Raw genomic sequence first — 20074 nt, forward strand, 5'->3', positions numbered from 1 at the left:
TTCATTCCCTGCATGTTAAAGACAGACTCTTAGAAGTGAGTTAATCACAGCTTAAATTCATCAAGAGAATTCTGGAGGGAATCTTGGGTTGATTGCCACCTGATGCTCTTGACTCCAGCTTGTGATGGGAATTCAGCTCTGAGCATATCCTTTTATGAGCTGGACAATTCATTAGATTTCCTCCCCTCATATTTGCTGAATTTATATTTTACGCTTTTGTGTTCTAATCCAGCCTTCTAAAAAAGCACAGCGGACATCATTTGAAGATGATCAATTCTGACTTCATTCTTTGCCTTGCTTATTGGCTGCTGTGGTAGCAGGCACACTGAGGGGAAAGGGAATTAACATTGTCTCTATTTGCCAAACTCTACTAGGTATTTATGCATGTGTCCTATTGCCATCGGGGGAAAGATGTGGATTTGGGGGATGGGATTGTGAGGGAGCACTGGAGCCCAGAACTGAGAACACTTGAGTTCTCATTTCTTCATTGCATGGGTGAGCTCTATGATAACATCAACTTCTTTGAATGTCATCTGCAAGATGCTGGGGCTTGTATGAGGTGATGTCTGATGTCCCTTCCAGCTCTGATATTTGATAACTCACACCTCCTAAGCTAGAAACACTTTGTTCCTTTAACCTTTCCATATGTGACACGGTCTTAAGATTCTGCTCATTTCCCACTGCACATGCGCTAGCTTTTCGGTGCAGGAGCAAAGCCTGAGCTGTCCCCTGTGTGTGCTCTGACAGCTCCCCCTCTCAGACCCTCAAAATAGGATACTGGGAATGAGTGTCCCGCTGGGACGATGTGCTCAGAAGCTGGGCACAGGCATAAGCTCATCCCACTTTCCAAATGGGCAGCTCCTACCAGGGGGACAAAATCTGACTCATAATATTCAACGAATTCTGCTTGGCCCTCATACTCTTGCCTGAGACAGCAGACTACTTATTTATAACCAGCTCAAGGAAAAGACTTAGGACTTTAATTTACGCACTTCCGTAATCCATAATGCAAAGAATACTTACTCCGTGCATAATGAAGCTATCAAGCAAGGACATGGGATAAAATCCTCCAACGATAATTCCAAAGGGAAAAACAAACATTTCATGTTACAGTTCAATCTTATTAATTTGATAGTCAAAGATGAAAAAGTAGGATAGAATTTAAATAAATCTAGATTATCTACTGTCATGCTTGCTAGGGAACAACAGGTCGTTTAATCATCATGCCCCATACTCTGGGGATCAACTTAGTAACTTCATTCTGGGTAGGCAAGACCTACCCAGGAAGACAGTGTCCCCTGTATCTGAATGTGCTCATCACTTCCATGCTTGGCATCTCCCTCTGCTGAGACACTGCCCCTCCCCCCACTGTCCTATGGGGCAGCGCACACTGGACACCCTACTCCTGCCATCGGCATCTCTACAACATCGAGATAATATAACGAGCTGACCCCACCCCCCGCGGCCCAAAACAGCCCCATGCAGCGACTGATGGGTGCTGGCATCGACTGTCCCAGCTCCTTCATCCCTTGGCTGGGAGAATGCTGATGTACAAGCTCAACATCGGCTTAATGACACCCCCTTTTTTCATTGCATTCCTTTCCCTGTCTCACTTTCTCAATGCTCTACTGATGCTTCATAGGCTTCCCTAACAACCCCCCCACTGAAATATATGCGCTTGAACTGTGGTCTAGGGGATCCTAAATGAAGGACCTAGAGTAATCTTCATCTTCCCCAGGTCTAAGTTAAGCTTCCTGCCAAAACAACGGCTACAAATCACCGTCTGTGCTAAACTTCTACAAGAAGTGTTTTAACTGGAGACAAATATGTGGGGTATCAAATCTGATCTGGGGCGAGGTTGGACTCCCCACTCCCCAAGGATTATTAGTAGCTTGAAGCTGCACGAAGAAGAAACACTGTAGAAGGCAATCGTGGTACAAGCACAGCAGAGTATAGGTAGATAGGGAGATTTTAGGTGGCAGAAGCTGCCTGGGAGACATAAGGGACCACTGGGTGGGGACCCCTTTGAGGAAGCAACTGGGACACAGACTGGAAGCAGCCCGGCCTCAACTGTCGGCTGGCCCTACAGGTGCGTCCTGATCCCTTCTGCTCCCTGCCTGTGTCCGCATCTTTTAAGCCAATTTCTGATCTCCACTCTCCCCAAGTTGTGGCCCATTTCTCTTACCAGTCTGTAGCCTGGATCCTCTCCCAAGGATCACATTCCTATACCTATTCACGTGCACAGTCACCAATCCACTTTTTTTTTTTGCTTTTATTTATTTGTTTTATTTTTAATAATAGTTTATTTTTACTGCCAGTCCATTTTCAAACTCTGGTTATATGATGCTTCCTGTTAACTGTTTAGCCATCATCCCCTTCCCCAAGGAGCCCTATGTCTTTTGTCATGAAGATTCCATTTTGAATTCTTTGAAAGTCACAATCAATGATAATAGCAATCCACCTTGCCCTCCCCACCCGCTTTCTCAGTTCCCCTACTGCTTCAATGATGTATTTGTTCCTTTACCAGATCCTTCCTTCTGCTTGAACACCTTCCTCACGGTCTGGCAGGCGGAGCCATCCCCCAGACACACTCCGCAGCGATCCTCGGTGGCACTGGAGTCAATCTCGTAGTCACAGCCCACGGTCTGCAGGGAAGGGAGCGGGGTGAGGGAGCAGGCAGGGCTACCGACCTGGGGCTTTGGCCTTCCCTTTGCTCCTGCTGAACTTGGGGCTGCAGCAAGACAGGAGGGAATGTTTCCTTCTCCTGCAGCAGCCAGCGGAGTAACCAGACACCTCGGATGATGAAGGAAATAAACTGCTCAGGGTGAGAGGGACATCCTGACAAGTTCTCTGATTTCCCCGAAGGCGCATGCTGATTTGAAACTCAGTTCCGAAAATTTCACCATGGAAGTGTATGGAATCAGCCTTAGGACAGCAAGTCCCTTGGACAGGCAACCCTCAGGCCGCTTCCCCTCTGCTGAGACTTCCCAGGGCTGATGAAACTGCTCTACCTGTAGTTGAACTGCTCACTCCTTTCCAGACCTTCCTGGGGTGACTCCCTTTGGTTCTATCTGAGGACAGAATGTGGATTAACAGCCATGGAAGAAAATCTGGCTTTCAAGCTACCGGGGATGAAATAGCACCAGAGTCTTCAGAAGCACAACAGCTCCCCCCACCGCCCCCCCCCCCCCGCCCCACACATGCCCTAGCCTAGCCACTGCGGCCTTCTTTCCTCCAGCGCAGGGAGGGACTGGTTATTTTGCTCAGCCAAGACAACGCTTGCTCTTGTGCTCTGGACCCATGTATCCTCAGGGTTCTGTCACTGTCACTGAGTCACCTAACTGCTTCCCTCAGCCCGCCCATATGGCCAAATGCTTCCCATCCTAAGATTCCCATCCTGAAAGGGGAGCAATAAGCATGGGGTGTTGTGCAGCATCAGACCAAAGAATTCCGACACAGATGGAAAGCCATGAACTTCCATTTGGCTTCTTCTGCAGCCTGTGCTCTTAACCACATTGCAGAGGTTAAAAAAAAAAAAATGCAAAGGGCCCTTTCTGGTGGCATAGCAGGTTAAAGTACAGCACTGGAAGCTAAGGCCGCTTCAGCATGAATTCGATCCCTGCCCCAGAGGTGACCCACATGCCGCGGCAGACCTCTCCTGACTGGCCCGCTGCTCCCCTCAGCAGTGTACTTCGTCAGTCGGCCTGTTCTGCACCTCACTCTGTCTCTGGTGAAGCCTCTCACTGCCCCTGCACCTCTGGCCTGTTCCCCAGCTCTGTATGCATGGATAAATAAATCTTTTAAAAAAATGCAAAATTAAACCATATTCTACCAGTCATGGTTTTCCTTCCTGTCGGGAAGATAAGTGCCCAGCAGTTATTACGATTTTTCTCCTAAAGACCATTTTCTTTCTTATTTTGAAGCCACCTCTAATTGACTGAAAATAACTGCTTTAGATACAGCTCCCCACAGCTAAACAATGAAGGTCCACTGACAGAAACTAGCTTCGTTTTTCAGATTCATCAGCTCTAATTTCTTTAAATTTAAAGGTTGTGCTTCTTGACCCAGCTGGGGGAAAATATAAAGTGCTAAGAGATTTATTTAAAAAAAAAAATACTTAATCATGGTAATCACAATGGAAAGAAAACAGTTTGGATGTATGCCTTCAGCAGTTATGAAGAAGAGGCCACATCTTCGTAAGTGACATGGTTACATCAAGCTTGAGTACCTGCTCATAAGCTGAACTTTACAAATCAGGTCCCAACAACCGCCGTTACTTCCCTGACTTGAAATGAGCCAAGCAAACTTCACTCAGACATGTTCATTTTAAAATGTTTTTTATATCTCTACCAGAAGAGGAGAGATTCAAAAGTGTGGAAGGTAAAGGAAAGAAAGCCATGGAAACAACCTCCCTGCCCATTTCCTGTGCTCAGTGGCCACGTTTCTCCAGCAACACCTGCCTTTACACCCAGGGAGGGAAGCTAGGCGAGTCCAAGTCTCTGTCCCGTAGCATATTAAATGGGCTCTTGGGGAGACTGCACCCAATTTGCTTCTCCCGTCAGCTGCACACAGCGCAATAACACTGATTACACAGGTAACAGAGACGGAGGAAGGTAGAAGCCAGCCCCGTCTGTGGTATATGAAACAAGGGTTCTCAGGGGAAAAGAAACAGCTGCCTCTGTCACTGTGGAGACAAGGCACCCCCGCAGCAACACTGTCTCTGCTTCTAGGGACATCAGAGGTGACTGCATCTGCTGCCTTCAAATGTGAACAGATCCTGGCTCTTTACGGACAGGACTCTTAGGAGGCCAGACAGCCACCCCCACAGGCATCTGTGTTTTTAAAACTGAATCATTTCAATTTTCCATCACACTGACAATTCTTTCTTAAAAATAATAGAAAGGATGCGGTGTGGCCGATAAAAGCACATGCCTCATGTGGTTTCATTTTAGTAAGTTTGGACATCCATAAGCAGCTGTAAAGTTAACACCACCGTGAGGTAAGAGACAAACCCATCACCTCCGCTTCTTTGTGTATGATAAGAACACCTACCCTGAGATCCACCCTCTTAGCAAATGCTTACATGCACAACACAGCATTGTGAGTTACAGGCACCTGTGTGGCCCATTTCCAGGATGAAAACATCCAGAATAACTGAAACATTACCCTTGACATCAAGTCGCCAATGGTCATTCCCCTCCATATACATGAAATCACACAGTGTTTCTCCTCCTGTGACTCATTTCACTTAGCGCGACTTCCTCCAGACTCATCTGTTATGGCACAATGACGGAACTGCCTTCTTTTTCTAAGGTTGAATAATGTTTCACAGTTCATACACACCATATCTTTTTTATCCACCTACTCATCTGTTGATGGACACTTGCATAGTTTCTGTCTTGGTTACTGTACACAAGTGGCCACATGAATGTGGAAGGGCAGATAAATCTTTTTTTTTTTTAAATTCTGGAGATAAACCCAGTGGGACTGCAGGGTCACCTAGTGATTCTAGTAATAATTTTTTGAGGAGCCTCTGTCCTGTTTTCCAGGAGGCTGCACCATTGTGCATGTAAGCATTCCCACCAAAGTGTACAAATGGTCTAGTTTCTTCCCATCCTGGCTTATGCTTGTTACTTTTTGGTGTGTTTTTAATAATAGCCATCCGAACAGGTATCAGGTGACATGTCACCGTGAGTTTGATTTGTATTTTCTTAATGTTTCATGACATAATTGTTGGCCATTTTATGCCTTCTTTAGAAAATATCTGTACAAGTTCTTTTCCCAATGTGGGAGTTAGTTTTTTCTGCTATTGAGTTGCAGGAGTTTCTCGCACATTTTAACCCCAAATGAGTAATTTGCAAATATTTTAGATTCTCATAGTGGAATCTGTCCTTCTGTGACTGGCTTATTTAAAGTGGCATGTTTTACAGGCATTTTTATTCTAACATCCTTTTTATTATTTTTAAAGTGATTGATTTTATTTTGTTTATACGTATAAGAACTGGGGTGTAGGCTAGAGCTGCAGAGAAGTAAGCAGGTTCACCAGAGACAGAATGGGGAGCAAAGCAGGCAGATCTACTGAAACACACTGCTGAGGGGAGCAGTGTGTGAGACAGGAGAGGTCTGCTGTGCCATTTGGGTCACCTCTTGGCTGGGGCTGAAACTTGTGTCACAGTGGCTGGAAATAGCTTGATAGCGCTGAGGCTTAACCACTGCGCCTCAAGGGAGGCACTGATATCGTTATAATGATGGTGGTGAAAGGCATCAACCCTTGACCCTGTCATTTGAACTGAAGGGCATATGATCTTGAGTAAACCTTAGAGAAATCAGGTTGCCCAACATGGTTGAATAAGTAATATGTATTTTTACCAATGTTCATTTTTTGCTTATGAGTTAAGACTCTTTCCCTTGTAAATTCTAAGAACTGAGAACTGTAAATTCTGAGAACTAAGAACTGAAACAGCAACTCACGCCATGACCTAACCTACCCAGAATGCCTGCCATCATTTCTGTCTACAGTCCGTTGGCAAAGGGAAAGGCTGAAAGAATGCCTGGCTCTGAGATGAAACTCCTTCCCAGTCAAAGAGACTTTAAGTGGGAAGATAGGGTAGAACTATGCTGAGCTAACAATAACAGGTAAAGTGCTTTAAACAAATGGACAGTAGCAAAAACGCTTTTCTCACCATAACTCTGAGGGCAAAGAGATAGGGTCTGACATTCTAGAGAGAGATCAGATCTCAGAAAGAAGTGATTTGGAGGTGTTCAGTATATCACTGAGATGACAAAAATGGCCTTGAAAGAGGCCTTCAGGAGAGGCGTGAGAGAGGCAATTAACTTAGGGTAGGTGAGGATGGTCACCAAGTAAGGCTAAGCACTCAAGTGGATCAAAGACAATGACGTTGTAAGGACACAAATTCACATGCTGACTTTTTATTTGTGCAGCACAGTATAGGCCAAAAGGGTTGTGTTTGGGTTGATACAGAAGCAGATGTTGGGGGGAGGTAGAAGGCTAAGAAGAGAAGTCTAGGAGACAACGGATGTGATACACAGGACCTCAGGCTTCCTTGGGAAGGAAGTCATAGTTTAAATTTACATTGTGGATAAGTAAGCTTAGTTCATTAGACATTTTAAAAAATTGGGGGAAGGAAAACAGAGTTACCTTCTAGAACAAACTTAGCTTATTCTAATCACGGCTTGACAATTCCTTGGCAATTAGAATTCTTACATCTAATATAAAATCTAATATACAAAATGTTGGCAAATGTCATAATTTCAAAATAGATGGCTAAAATATGAAATATAAGCAAATATTTTCATAGAGCAAAGATGAATTAAACATTGTACACTACTTTTCTGATGGTGTATCTTTTCATTTCAATACAAATTCAATTCCCTTTGAAACAATTGCAGTAAATAAGAAGACTAATAAAGCTGACAATATGTATAACCTAGAAGATAAACTGTATTTACACTACTACGGTGAATTTGATTTGACATAATTCTCCAGGTTAAAAACTTAGTTCAGTGTGGTGGAGACAGTGGGTAGTTACAGTTTCTAAAAGGTCCTACATGATTTCCAGAAAGAGGGATGCAAGCTGAGGGAACCTGGCTTATTGTATTAAGTTGATTGAATTGGTTTCAAGAGAGGTACCCAATGTCCGTTATATTTTATTCAAAATACCTGTGTTCTAAAGCCTGCTCAAGATGCAAAGGTATTTAAAGCTGATTTTTAACATCCCACTCATTTGTCTGTGACTGCAGTTCTCAGCTCAAGGTGCATGTGGCAAAAACCCAGAGAACTCAAAAAACAGTGTCCAGAGAGCAAGTCCCAGAGATTCTGAATTAGTAGGTTGGAAAGAGAGTCTAGATAGCAGCAGTTTCTAAAAGCTCTCCAAGTGAGTCTAGTAAGCTTGAGAACCACTGCTTTAGACAACGGTGGAGTTGTTTTGGGACCTGAGTTAGCTAAATAAATCTTGTTCCCTCTCTGGGGAAAAGATCTAACGAAAAATATGTTAGTTATGTTTGGCTCTTCATATACATGGTAGCTAGTGAGTCTGAAAGAGAATTTTTCCTAAGCTTTCAAACTTAGCTTCTGTTTATGGCCTCCTGTTAGCTCACTCATTCCTGAGGGGATAGCTTTGTTCCTGTGCTTTGCTTCAGATGGGCATAAATCAATGGGCAACTTCAAGTTGAACAAGTTCACCTGGGTGCTGAACATTTGCAAGCAGGAACGTTTCACAGGGGTAATTTAGTCCAGCAGAAGAGAAACTATGCTAAATATTTGCGAAGCAAATGTAATTTATTAAGAGTATCTATGTGCCGGGGGCTCTATTAAGGGCTTGGAATAGATGACCCTTGTTTAATCTTTCTGACAGCTGCAATTATGAAGGTAAATTTATATCCTAATTTTGGAAAAGGAAATATAGAGTTAGAGTTGTACAGGACCCTATGACTAGCAAGTAACAGTACTGAGTTCATACTTTAGTGCTGGAGCACTAAACTGTTATGTTTTGCTAACAGTTAAATAAGACTTTCGATAGTCTTTCTTTTGATTAAAAATTGAGATTTATGCTTGGGTGTTGGATCATAAAACTTGTTTACCCGTCCTTGCAAAATTGACTGCAAACAATGGGAGGGATTGCTGGTATAGCTGTACACATGTAAGTATTTACTAATCAGGTCTCAGTAACTTATAGGGCAGAGTTGATTAATGGAGTCAGTGCAGAAAAATTAAGTAGGAATCAGAGAGTGCATCCATAACTATTTAAGATCTCCTAAGATCGTGCTGGTAACAACTGGAGTATAAAATGTAAAACTGCCTCACGAAAAAACACTCTACAAACTATTATTAATTTTAGACTTCAAACTCAACCTATTGGGAAGTAACCCAAGTCTATTTTTAAAATCTTGAAATGATCTGGGTTGCCTTTTCTTAGGAATTCCTCCTTTATTTGTTTGACCCACTCCGTGCCTGAAATACTATCACAAAGCACATCAGCACAAGAAATGGAGATGAGAGCAAGAGAACTATTCAGTTCAACACTGTGGCTTTGATGAACATCGTGGACCAGATATAAAAACAGACCACATACAAATACCATGATGGTCAAAGGTTAGCCCCTCGACTTGCTGAATGAACACAAATCACTTGAGAAAGTTGTAGATTAAGGAAACATACCCAATACCTTACATATGCCATTAATACAGACATTTCTGCTGTTGCCGCCTTCAAAGCAAGGGGTACCATCAATGACAGCATCCAGCATTTTCTCAGAAAACTGGCCATCTATGGGTCGGCAGTAGAGTTCACAAGGATGTGCTGGGGTGAAAGAGAGACAAATCCTTGCAAGTTAGCATTTCTATTTTGAGCCTTCCCCCAGGTGCACACCCCCCAAATGTTGCCAAATTTGCTGACCCTGTCTTCTGTTTCTGTGACGCATGCTGAAATGTAGGCTTTTTTTTTCTTTTCGTATTTAAAGAGTTTTACATGAATTAAATTGGGAAGATTGCTTTAACACCATGCCCTTTGTTATACATGAGACCTTTCAATCCAACATCGCACTGTACTTATGAAAATGGGCACTGAGGTCTACCTAGAAAATAAACAACAGAGCCCTCCCTGATGGCGCAATGAGTTAAAGCACAGCACTGTGAAGTTAGCAGCTGCTTCAGTAGGAGTTCAATCCCCAGCCAGGGAGGTGATCCACATGGCACAGCAGACCTCTCCTGTCTCGCCCTCTACTCCCCTCAGCAGTGTACTTTGTCACTCTGCCTGTTCTGCTCGCAACTCTATATCTAATCCCCTGCATCTCTGGCCTGTCCCCCAGCTCTGTATACATAAATGAATAAATTTAAAAAAGAAAATGAGCAACAGCAGCTAGTGATGCAGACTCCAGACAAGCTTCCCACCTGCCTGCTCTTTGCAGCAAAATGAGCAGACCTCCAGGAGATAGAGAGGCCCTCCCCGAACCTGGATACCCACCCCCAACAGATATACTCACTTCTAGTATTCTCTGCAAGTCCAAACAGTCCATGGATGCAGATTTACAACCACAGAGAAACAAAGTACTTACCTTTTTAGCCAAAGCTGCTTATCATATTAGCCTGTCCCATCATGCTGGGCTCAACACTGAATTCTGTCAAGAGCTCAATTTTTTATTCCCTTGTGAGTGAAAGAATGATTGAATGAATGTGATCTCCAGGATAGGAAATGTCCTGAAGATTTTCTTACTAAAATACATTCCTATACATTTGTACATAGGGTAACAAGAAAGATAACTTTTAAGGCCTGTTGCCTTGAAATTTTAAATAGGCCATACATCTATATGACAAAAGTTCAAACAGTAATTTTATTTTGAATGTCTCGTGTTCTTGGTTTTAAAAAGAAAACTTTAGGCTGCCTTCTTCAGACAGGTCCTTTTGGGATCTCTTTTGGATCTGCTTATTGTGGGACTGGCTGTTAGTTTCTTGGTGGTTTGAGAAGCTGAGGGCTCAATGAGACCCAGCCACGTGGTCACTTGTCAGGGAGATGGACACCAGGCGCAAAGCCAGCATGCACTACTATAGGTCTTCAGACAAAAACTTAGGAGTGGGAAGAGCACGAGGGAATATGGTGATGGTGTGCGGGTGAATGGGAGGTGGGCATTTCACAGGGAAATCATACATCGTATAAAAATGAAGGCTGATGTGATGAATATATTAAAAAAATAAAAAACAAAAAGGAGAAAGGTAAAAGTGAATAAAGAATATCAAATGATCTTGTGTAAGGTGAACTGGAGAAAGAATTGCACAGGGTACCAAGGAAAAGGTCCAAAATTCTCCAGAACAAGGCATGACTTGTGGTTCCTTTTTTTTTTTTTTATAAAAGATTTATTTATTTATGCATACAGAACTGGGGTACAAGCCAGAGGTGCAGGGGCGCTGGGAAGCTTCACTAGAGACAGAGTGGGGAGCAGAACAGGCAGACTGACGAAGTACACTGCTGAGGGGAGCAGCGGGCGGGTCGGGAGAAGTCTGCCGTGCCATGTGGGTCAGCTCCGGGGCCAGGAGTCGAACTCGTATGAAGCGGCTGTGGCCAGCTTGGGTGCTGTGTCCCAACCTTTTGTGCCACCAGGGAGGGCCCAACTTGAGATTCTTATAAATGTTGGTAGCAGCAATCAGCTCTGCCACTGCCTGAGCTGGAGCCAGCTGGGAGCAACCTGCCCTCCTAATGATGCAAACACCCATCTAGGTGTGCTGAGTCCAGGAAATCATTTCATGAAACACGGAGCTGTCAGCCAGAAGGAAGGAGTGGGCGGGGGGAGTAACACTTTAAATATGACTTTGATTTGTGCTTTTGAATTTGGTTTTGGGCTTTTGGTATTTGAACACAAAAAAGAAAAGCAGACCTAGGATATTCCTGGAACTTTTATAAAGAAATGATCTGTTTGAATGTTCTGAGAGAGCTGTGATGAGAGGAAACTGGGATGCAAAATTCAGGAAGGCACTCACTTTTAGGGTTTTATAAATGGGTCCCCCTTCCAACGGCAAAACATGGCATTGAATACCAGAATGATGAAGCTCCAATTTGTCTTAATTCTGCTCCACCTGGGCTTGTGTCTTTGACTGACTCTCTGAAGGATAAAACTGTACAGAAATGCTTGCCATCTTGTGTGTGGAGAGTCAAAGGAATTTTGCTTGTTAAAATAGCAGTCAATATTTTACTCAAATATCATTTCCCAGCCCTTGTGCTTTTCAGTGGCTATCTTACCTGATTTTAGCAGTTATGACAGCCCTATGAAATGGTTTCCTTTATTATTCCCATTTCACAGATGAGAAAATTAAGTTCCCCAAGACCTCATGGTAGGAGTGGCAGAGCTAAGCCTGGCCGTTTTGCTTCAGAGCCTGCTCATGATGAAACCCTAACCGGCATACACAAAACTTTCTTTAATGAAAAAGAAATGTCTTTGATGAGATCTTTAAAGAAACCACTCTTTATGTTTCCAGTAGATGCATTTATTCATGGATCTTATCTGAAGCTCTAACTTGGAAAAATACCAACTAGATTCTGTTTTTGTGTTCTCTCGTGGAGCTTAAATATGGTGAGAGTCAACAGCCTCTGCCATCACTTAATGCTCAGGGACCCACGAAGCGCTGCAGGGTGGGGGAAACCTGCGTGCCAGTGGTGACCTGCCATTAGCAGGTGCGTGGGAGAAGTAAGCTAGACACTGTGGAACACGGGGAATTCACTTTATTGCCCTCTGTTATGTGTGTGCTTGCATTTCTTACGACACACATCTATCCTTTTTGAGATTGTTTTGGCCCTCAAAGAAGAAAGTTTGGAAAGGTCCTTCCCTGTGATCATGTGTCACATCTCCACGATGAGTGGGCTGTGATTTTGACTGCTCATCTTGCCTGTGCAATATAGGACTCGTATTCCCCTCAAGGCCGGACAAGGTAGCTTAAGGGCGCCATGTGTAAGAGACACAAATCTCGACTGCATGTAATCACAGTGAGCACTGGAGTGTTAAGAGCTTCTAGTGAATGACCTGTGTGGCAACAAGAACAGTTTAAGATGCTCTGCCAGAGTGTCCACACCTACCGCCGCAGGTGTAACAGACACCAAAACGAGCCCAGTGCTTGATCATCGTTAGTGATAACTAAGCAATTTCCAAGGCTGAACCTGACATTGTTTCTCTCTGGCCTACTCCAGTCTCTGTCTTTGCAGGTGCCCTGGGAATGCCAATAGGTGGCCTCAGGCTCTGCAGAAGGAGGCAGGGTGGTGACAGATGGCCTGAGTTCCCAGTGACATCAGGCATGTGGGAAGCTCTGGTGCTGTCTCAACTTGGAGATTCAATAATCTCCCTAGAGTTGAGAATTTCCATGGTCTGATTGTTATTCATCTGCTCTGACACAATCTTTTGTCTGAGCTATGTGACTTTTTCCCTCTTGCTTTCAAGTCTATTTATAACTTAGCTAAGTAAAAACTCTAAAACTAATTTACTAATGAACTCTCACCCACACACTATGTGATTAATCCTCTCAAAGGTAGTTTAGGTGACTGAGTGAACTTACCTATTCAAGGGATACATTTTAATTCTGCTGAAACAGGATGGTACATTTTTAGATAATGATGTTAACAAGCATTAAAAACCGAAACCAAAGATCATGCTTAGTGAAATAAGCCAGAAAGAAAAGGAAAAATACCGGATGGTTTCTCTCAGCAGGAATATAACGGAACAGGTGAGAAAATAATGATAATGATGAACAGCTATATACCAGAGGCATTTTGTGGAGCTGGAGTGGGGAATGGGATCAAAAACAGCGGGGGGAGGGAAATGCACTGGACTTTGATGATGGCACTTGGGTGATTTGGTGATGGGAAACCCAAGGGGATTGCAACTGAGATGGAAAAATGCACAAAAATATGTAAAAAATAAACTATTATTAAAAAAAAAAACTTGTTAAGAAGGCTGAATTTTTTTTAGGCCAAGGGAAAGTACTGATACAATTCCCACTTTTTGAATAGTTTGCAATTTGAATTTCACCATTAAAAAAAAATCCAGTTTCTCTGAGGAGGAGTGAGCATAGGCCTCTGAATCACACAGTGCTGTAAAACAATGTTCCTCAAAAAAAAGGTAAATAAATATTTTAAAAATCCACTTTCTAAAATCCATTTGCTGGCAAGGTTCTGTGGGTATGAGTGTATGCAATCATGCAGGGCCTCACACTTGGTAAAGTGCTCTGTTGCGAGTGTACTAAACACTCATAGCTTTAAGCCTCTTGTGTTTAGTCAGTGAAGTCCAGTGGGACACTGAAGCACATGCACCAGCAGGAGAGACCTAGGATGCGCAGGGCTGCTGTTCCTGGTCAGATTTCCAGAAATACTAACCCATAAGCAAAGGGCACAACTTAAAATGTTCTTATATTGTAACAACTCATATTTAACTTAAGAAAAGGCACTTAGTTAAATGACAAGGCTCAGGTCAGCTGCAGGGAAAAAGAAAACAAAGGCAACCCAAACAAAACTCAAAGGGAAAGTGGGGAGCACCAGGACTGTGAGCTTATGCGCAGGTGGTCCAAAAGAGTACTTTTACTTTCAGACACGGTAATACTATTCTAATTCCCAAGTATATCAAAATGTCTATTAGTTAACATATAAGCAAGCTTAAAAAAAACTTGTATATTCGGGCCCTCTCTGGCGGCGCAGTGGGTTAAAGCACAGCACTAAGAAGCCAAAGCCACTTAGGCATGAGTTCAATCCCCACCTGCCCGCGAAGTGATCCCACATGGCGCGACAGACCTCTCCTGACCCGCCCGCTGCTCCCCTCAGCAGTGTACTTCTTTGGTCTGCCTGTTTTGCTCCCCGCTCTGTCTCTGGTGAATCCTCTCACTGTCCCAGCATCTCTGGCTTGTATCCCAGTTCTGTATGCATAAGTAAATAAATCTTTAAAAAAATAAAAATGAATCAAGCCCATGGATGTTCTAGCTTTGTCTTTTGGTCAAGATGTTTAAGAATGGTGACACTATATTTGGAATTGTAACTTACATTGTTTAAAAAATACAGTTAACTTTGCTACAATGCTTAAATGTTTAGAAAAACATGGCTCTAAAGGCAAAGACAAATGCATTTGATAAACGGGACATTTCTCATGATATGAGTTGTCCTTCCCCAGAGTTCTTCAGCCACGAATAGTGTTTTATAAAAATAGGATTCCTTTACACAAATTTGAACTTAGTGCATAGTTGTAAGGCAATGGACTGACCCCAGCCTCTGACTGGCTATCATTTAGCTGCAAGTCAGGCCTGGGCTAAGTCCACTCTCATGCCAGCTTGGGCAAGTTTCTTAAGTTCTCATAATCTATTAGCTAAACTACAATAATTGGGTCAAAAAGTTAAATTTCCTCATAGGACTTTCTCGTGGAAATAAACAGGGGATATGTGTATAAAGTGCTGAGAGAAGTACCTGGCACCAAGCAAATATTAATCTGTTTAACACAAGCTGTCATCATTATCAGACAGGAATGGAATTTCTTGCCAGTACCAGAAAGTGTCACTTCTTTGCCGAAAACAAGAGTTTATTTTTTCCATACCACAAGAAATCCACACATAGGCAGTCAAAACCACCCTCCTATTTTCGGGCTCAGCCATCTTAGCACAGGCTGATTTCAGCTCCCAGGTGCCTCTGCCTGTGACCCCCCGGCAGCAAGAAGCGGAAGAGGGAACGGCAGGGCCATCTTTCTGGAAGGCTGCCCATTCCAGATCGCTAGCACCATGGACCAAATAGTTTCAACAAAATAGAAACTAGCCAGAGTATAGTCTAGGGAGTGCCAACTGGCTGTCCCTTTCATGATTCGTGTCTTTGGGAGTCCACATGAATATATGCATGTTTTCCTGTATTCTGCAGGTTCCAGAACTAATTGCAGCTATAGCCAAATCACTGACTCCCCTAGAGCATGAATAATGCTAAACCAGTGGGGGCAAGAGCAGAGATTGCTGGTTACTGTGACAACCAGTAGCTGTCTGGGTACTTTGGAGACCCAAAGTGGGTAAAGCACTACAGCCTTTCAAGAGCAACCAACCGCAAAACATACTTTTCATCCTTTGGCTGACATCTATGATTCCTCTTAAAATCACACACACACACACACACACACACACACACACAAATTGTTTTAAACCTGGTCTCAAATCTCCTTAGCTCAGGAAAATCTTTTCTATTTCATCCTGCACTTGCATAACAACAAATAGCATGGATCTATTTTGATGTTACTCCATAGCTAGCGGTTAATGGCTAACGTGTAAAGGGTCCTTTTTCAGGGTGCTGCCCAGGCTGCAGTTATTCCCCCAGGTGCAAATTTATGGTGATAGTCTTATTTTTTACCTTTCCTTCGCTGTCCGATTCACTAGCAGTGCTGATCTCTGGCCCAGACTGGCGCTTTCGTTTCTGAGGAAGCCCTTTCTCCTCTCTCACCTTGTGCCTTTCTCCTCCCCCTAAGAATGACAGACTATTATGCATGTCTTCCCTTTTTCTTCTTCTAGTAGAAAAACTACTCATACTTCAGAATCATCAATGCTTCCCTGAAATTGTTCTTTGAAATGACTCCAAAACCACAATGGTCTCTTCTGAATTCCTACCAAAATTACAGTCCATTACACACGCTCTTCAACAAACACTTTCATCAGAAGTTACTGAATTCCAACATGTAGCATGTGCCACTTAGCTGCACTTCAGCTGTCTGGCTTTGGTTTCTAATCATACTATTTTTAGTAAGGTATTGTTGGTGTACAGCACTCTGTATGATGGAGTGGTACAGGCTCCACCTCTTCGCAGGTAGGTTACCTCTCCACACCCACCACCAAGGCCCCGATAACCATCATCCAACGGCCAAACCCACACTGGAAGCCTCAACTCTGCAATCAGATCCTACGGTTTGTTTTGGTTTAATTTGTTTGGTTTAGTTTCGTCTGCTCCTTTGTTGGGTTTCTCTGTATTTCACAGATGAGTGAAATCATAGTGCATTTTTCCGTCTAACTTCTTCCACTTAGCATCCTCCCCTCCTGTTCCATCCATGTTATTGCAAATGGCCAGATTTCAGCTTTTTTTTTTTTTTAACACCCTCACCGTTTGGAGGGAGGCATCCTGTCTGATCAACTTCCCTTTGGCGGTCCCCAAGGCCAGCATAGACAAGGTTGTGCTCAACCTTTTACATTTACCCATCACTTCGATCAGATCAGTATTTAGCCTTCTAAAACCTGAAAGCCCAAGGCTGTGACTCTCTGGGTTGAAACTGGCCGGGCAGCAGAACCGGCACCAGACAGGCTCTCTGACATGGCTGCCAGCCCAACACACAGTGACCGCTCCTTACCTGGATTGAACACTGGGAACCAGCGGTAGAATTCATTCTTGTAGGGAACAGTGTCAAACTCACTGCACTGCATTTGCCGAAATGTCGGGGCGTCGGGCCGACAGGGGTGCACGCTGCACAGGCGGTAGCGCTTCCTCTCCCCCGTGCAGTATTTCCCTCCAAACTTTGGTCTGGAATGGAATAGACAAGCTATGCTCATGGCTTCCTGAAAGACCAACGTTTTCCTGAAAATGTCCCCTGATAGTTAGTCGCTACCACAGCAACGCCATGCTCTGAGGGGAGAGAATCCAGAAGGTGCCTCTAGAGCTGACTATCTTGTTAGGGAGAAAGAAATACAGGTGTCCCCCTTATTTGTTGTTCTGTTTGCCACAGTTTCAGTCAATGCTTTGTGAGCCAAAAGTATTATATAGATAAGATACTAAGAGAAAATATTGACAGAGGGCAAGATCACATAACTTAAAATGGCACAGTAGGTCGTTATGATTGTTCTATTTCATTACTAGCTATTGTTAATTGCTTCCTGCCTAAAACTTAAATTTAATAAATTAGTGTTATTAAAAGAAATTGTTTAGGGGCCCTCCCTGGTGGTGCAGTGGGTTAAAGCACCGCACTAAGAAGCTTAAGCCACTTCAGCATGAGTTCGATTCCCGCCTGCCCCGGAGGTGACCACATGGTGCGGCAGACCCCTCCTGACCCGCCCGCTGCTCCCCTCAGCAGTGTACTTCGTCGATCTGCCTGTTCTGCTCGCCACTCTGTCTCTGGTGAATCCTCTCACCCTCCACATCTCTGGCCTGTACCCCAGTTCTGTATGAATAAATAAATCTTTAAAAAAATTGTTTATAAGGCTAAAATTAAATTATACTAAAATTCAATTGTAAAGCTGAACTGTATAATTGGCATGTATGTATAAGGAAAAATCATAGTGCATATAAGGTTGGGGACCCACAGTTTCAGGCATCCACTGGGGGTCTTGTAATATACCCCCTTGACTAGGAGGGATAAATGGAAGAAAATTTAAGAGAGCAACTACATATTCCTGAACTAAAAGACAGTGAAAGTTGGAAGAAGGCTGGCCAAGTAGGATATGTGGAAGGTGGTCCTGGAGAATAGTCTTAAAGGACGAATGGGAAGTGGCTTTTCAGCTCGGTGTGAAGGCAGAGGTAATGCCAAGTGAGCAGGAGGCAGAAATCAGAGGATAAAGGCACAGAAAACCAGGGCATCTCCCCCAGTGGCCAGCAGTAGGCGATGTCAAGAGTGGACGCCTTCTCCAGAGCCCTTACCCACTGTGCTTAGCTGCCTGAGCTGAAGCCTGAAGGGACAGAAACCTCATGTCTTGACGTGCAGGGCAGTTTCAGCTGTATTTGTGTTCTTCTGCATTTTGTTCTAGGTGACCGCCCATGAGATTTTCTATACTTCCCTCTCCACCTCTATTAATGTGATGTAGGTAAGTCTGCAGCGATAAAGGAACTGCCCAAGATCACAACTGCTGACTGTGGGGAGTCCTAGGACATGGCCTTGACAGCCAAGGTTTGGCTGGTTTTCTATTCATGCTAATGATTTGGTATCACTTGCATTCATTTCCATCCAAAAAACATCACTAAGAGTCCTTTCTGTGCTGAGTTCTGCTGGGTTCTCACTAACAACTGATACAGTCTGAAGGTCATGCAAGCTGGTCATGCACTGACTGACCTGAATCTGTGACCTTAAACACAGAGCTGAATCTTGGGCAGGCTCCATTATCCTTTTACTCCACAAACTTATGCAAATAACAACTGAGATCAGAAAAGGTCACTCACCTCGACAGGAACTCTACGAAAAACTGTGGCCTCTGAGATGGAGGTTAAAACCATTTTCCCCCTGAAGCCAACTTAGAGAATCATCCTCGAGTTTCTCAACAAAATGTGCTGTGGACAATTAAGGTCATACACCATTTTCTCCAGAAAGCTGTAGACAGTCGGTGGCTGATACACAGCACTGAACACAAGCCCCTGAGCAAATCACCTGTGTTTCCTAATCTCTCAATTTGACAAATATTTGCTAATTGCCTGGAAACAGACTATAAATGAAGATGTTCTTTAAAATCTTCTTTAAGAAATTCCACATTTTGAATTTTTGAATTTTTGAAGATTTAAAAAAAAATCTATCGGGCCCTCCCTGGTGGCACAGTGAATTAAAGCACAACACTATGAAGCTAAAGCCCCTTCGGCATAAGTTTGATTCCTGGCCAGGGAGGTGACCCACATGGTGCAGCAGACCTCTACTGACCCACCCACTGCTCCCCTCAGCAGTATACTTCGTCAGTCGGCCTGTTCTGCTTCCCACTCTGTCTCTGGTGAATACTCTCACTGCCCCTGCACCCCTGGCCTGTACCCCATTCTGTATGCATAAATAAGTAAATCTTAAAAGAAAAAACTTATCAAAAAAGTTTTAAACGTCGGCCAAATTCCCTAAACCTACACACGTATGTGGCAATGATAAAGTACTACAGTGTCATAGTAACTATTGTAACTACCTTTATAATTTTATGCAGTAGGTATTGTATTAAATGTTTTATAGACATTCATTATCTAGCTCTTAGGAAAAATTTATTATATACAAAGACTATATATTTGTATATCTATAAAGGCTCAAACACACATTTAATCATATATTTATTAATAGAAAGAAGGTAAGATTTGGAATTAAGATACCAAGGGAATTATAACCACACCTGTCACTTAGCTATTAAAATGTGACTTACTTTGTAATGAAAACTAATATAAACATAGGCAAAAACTGAATACATTAGCATAATAAAAAATTAATACAATACCTTTCTACCTGCAGAAGGTATCCTATGTACATTTTAAAATATATATACTTAGGAACTAGTATACCAGGAAATAATGAATTTAAGAAAGTAATATTTATTTGGAAACAGGGAACTTAAGTTGAATTCATATGTACTATCATTATTATAAAAGTTTTGAAAAAATTGAGTCACTTGTGAAATAACTTCAACAGAATTCTTAATCAGCTAATATGAAACTTAAGATTTACAAAATCCTTATCTGAACCATTAAAAGTTACTGCAGGCCCTCCCTGGTGGCGCAGCGGGTTAAAGCACAGCACTGAGAAGCTAAGGCCACTTCCGCATGAGCTTGATTCCTGCCTGCCCTGGAGGAGACCACATGGCGTGGCAGACCTCTCCTGACCCGCCCGCTGCTCCCCTCAGCAGTGTACTTCGT

The 20074-nt window shown here is 43.2% G+C and overlaps 1 protein-coding gene across 1 annotated transcript in view; it reads right to left on the reverse strand.

The window, feature by feature from the left end:
• The window catches only part of ADAMTS12 (ADAM metallopeptidase with thrombospondin type 1 motif, 12), a 167608-nt gene that overhangs the window by 35412 nt on the left and 112122 nt on the right, over positions 1 to 20074 (reverse strand). Inside the window, exons 12-14 of the mRNA XM_004678408.2 lie at positions 16848 to 17017; positions 9186 to 9319; positions 2525 to 2645 (exon numbers count right to left, since the gene is read on the reverse strand). Of these exons, the coding sequence (XP_004678465.1) occupies positions 2525 to 2645; positions 9186 to 9319; positions 16848 to 17017 (425 nt within the window). The remainder of the gene's footprint in view (positions 1 to 2524; positions 2646 to 9185; positions 9320 to 16847; positions 17018 to 20074) is intronic.

This window comes from Condylura cristata, unplaced genomic scaffold (assembly GCF_000260355.1).
Source record: "Condylura cristata isolate star-nosed mole 26May11 unplaced genomic scaffold, ConCri1.0 scaffold00007, whole genome shotgun sequence".
Taxonomy (NCBI): Eukaryota; Metazoa; Chordata; class Mammalia; order Eulipotyphla; family Talpidae; genus Condylura; species Condylura cristata.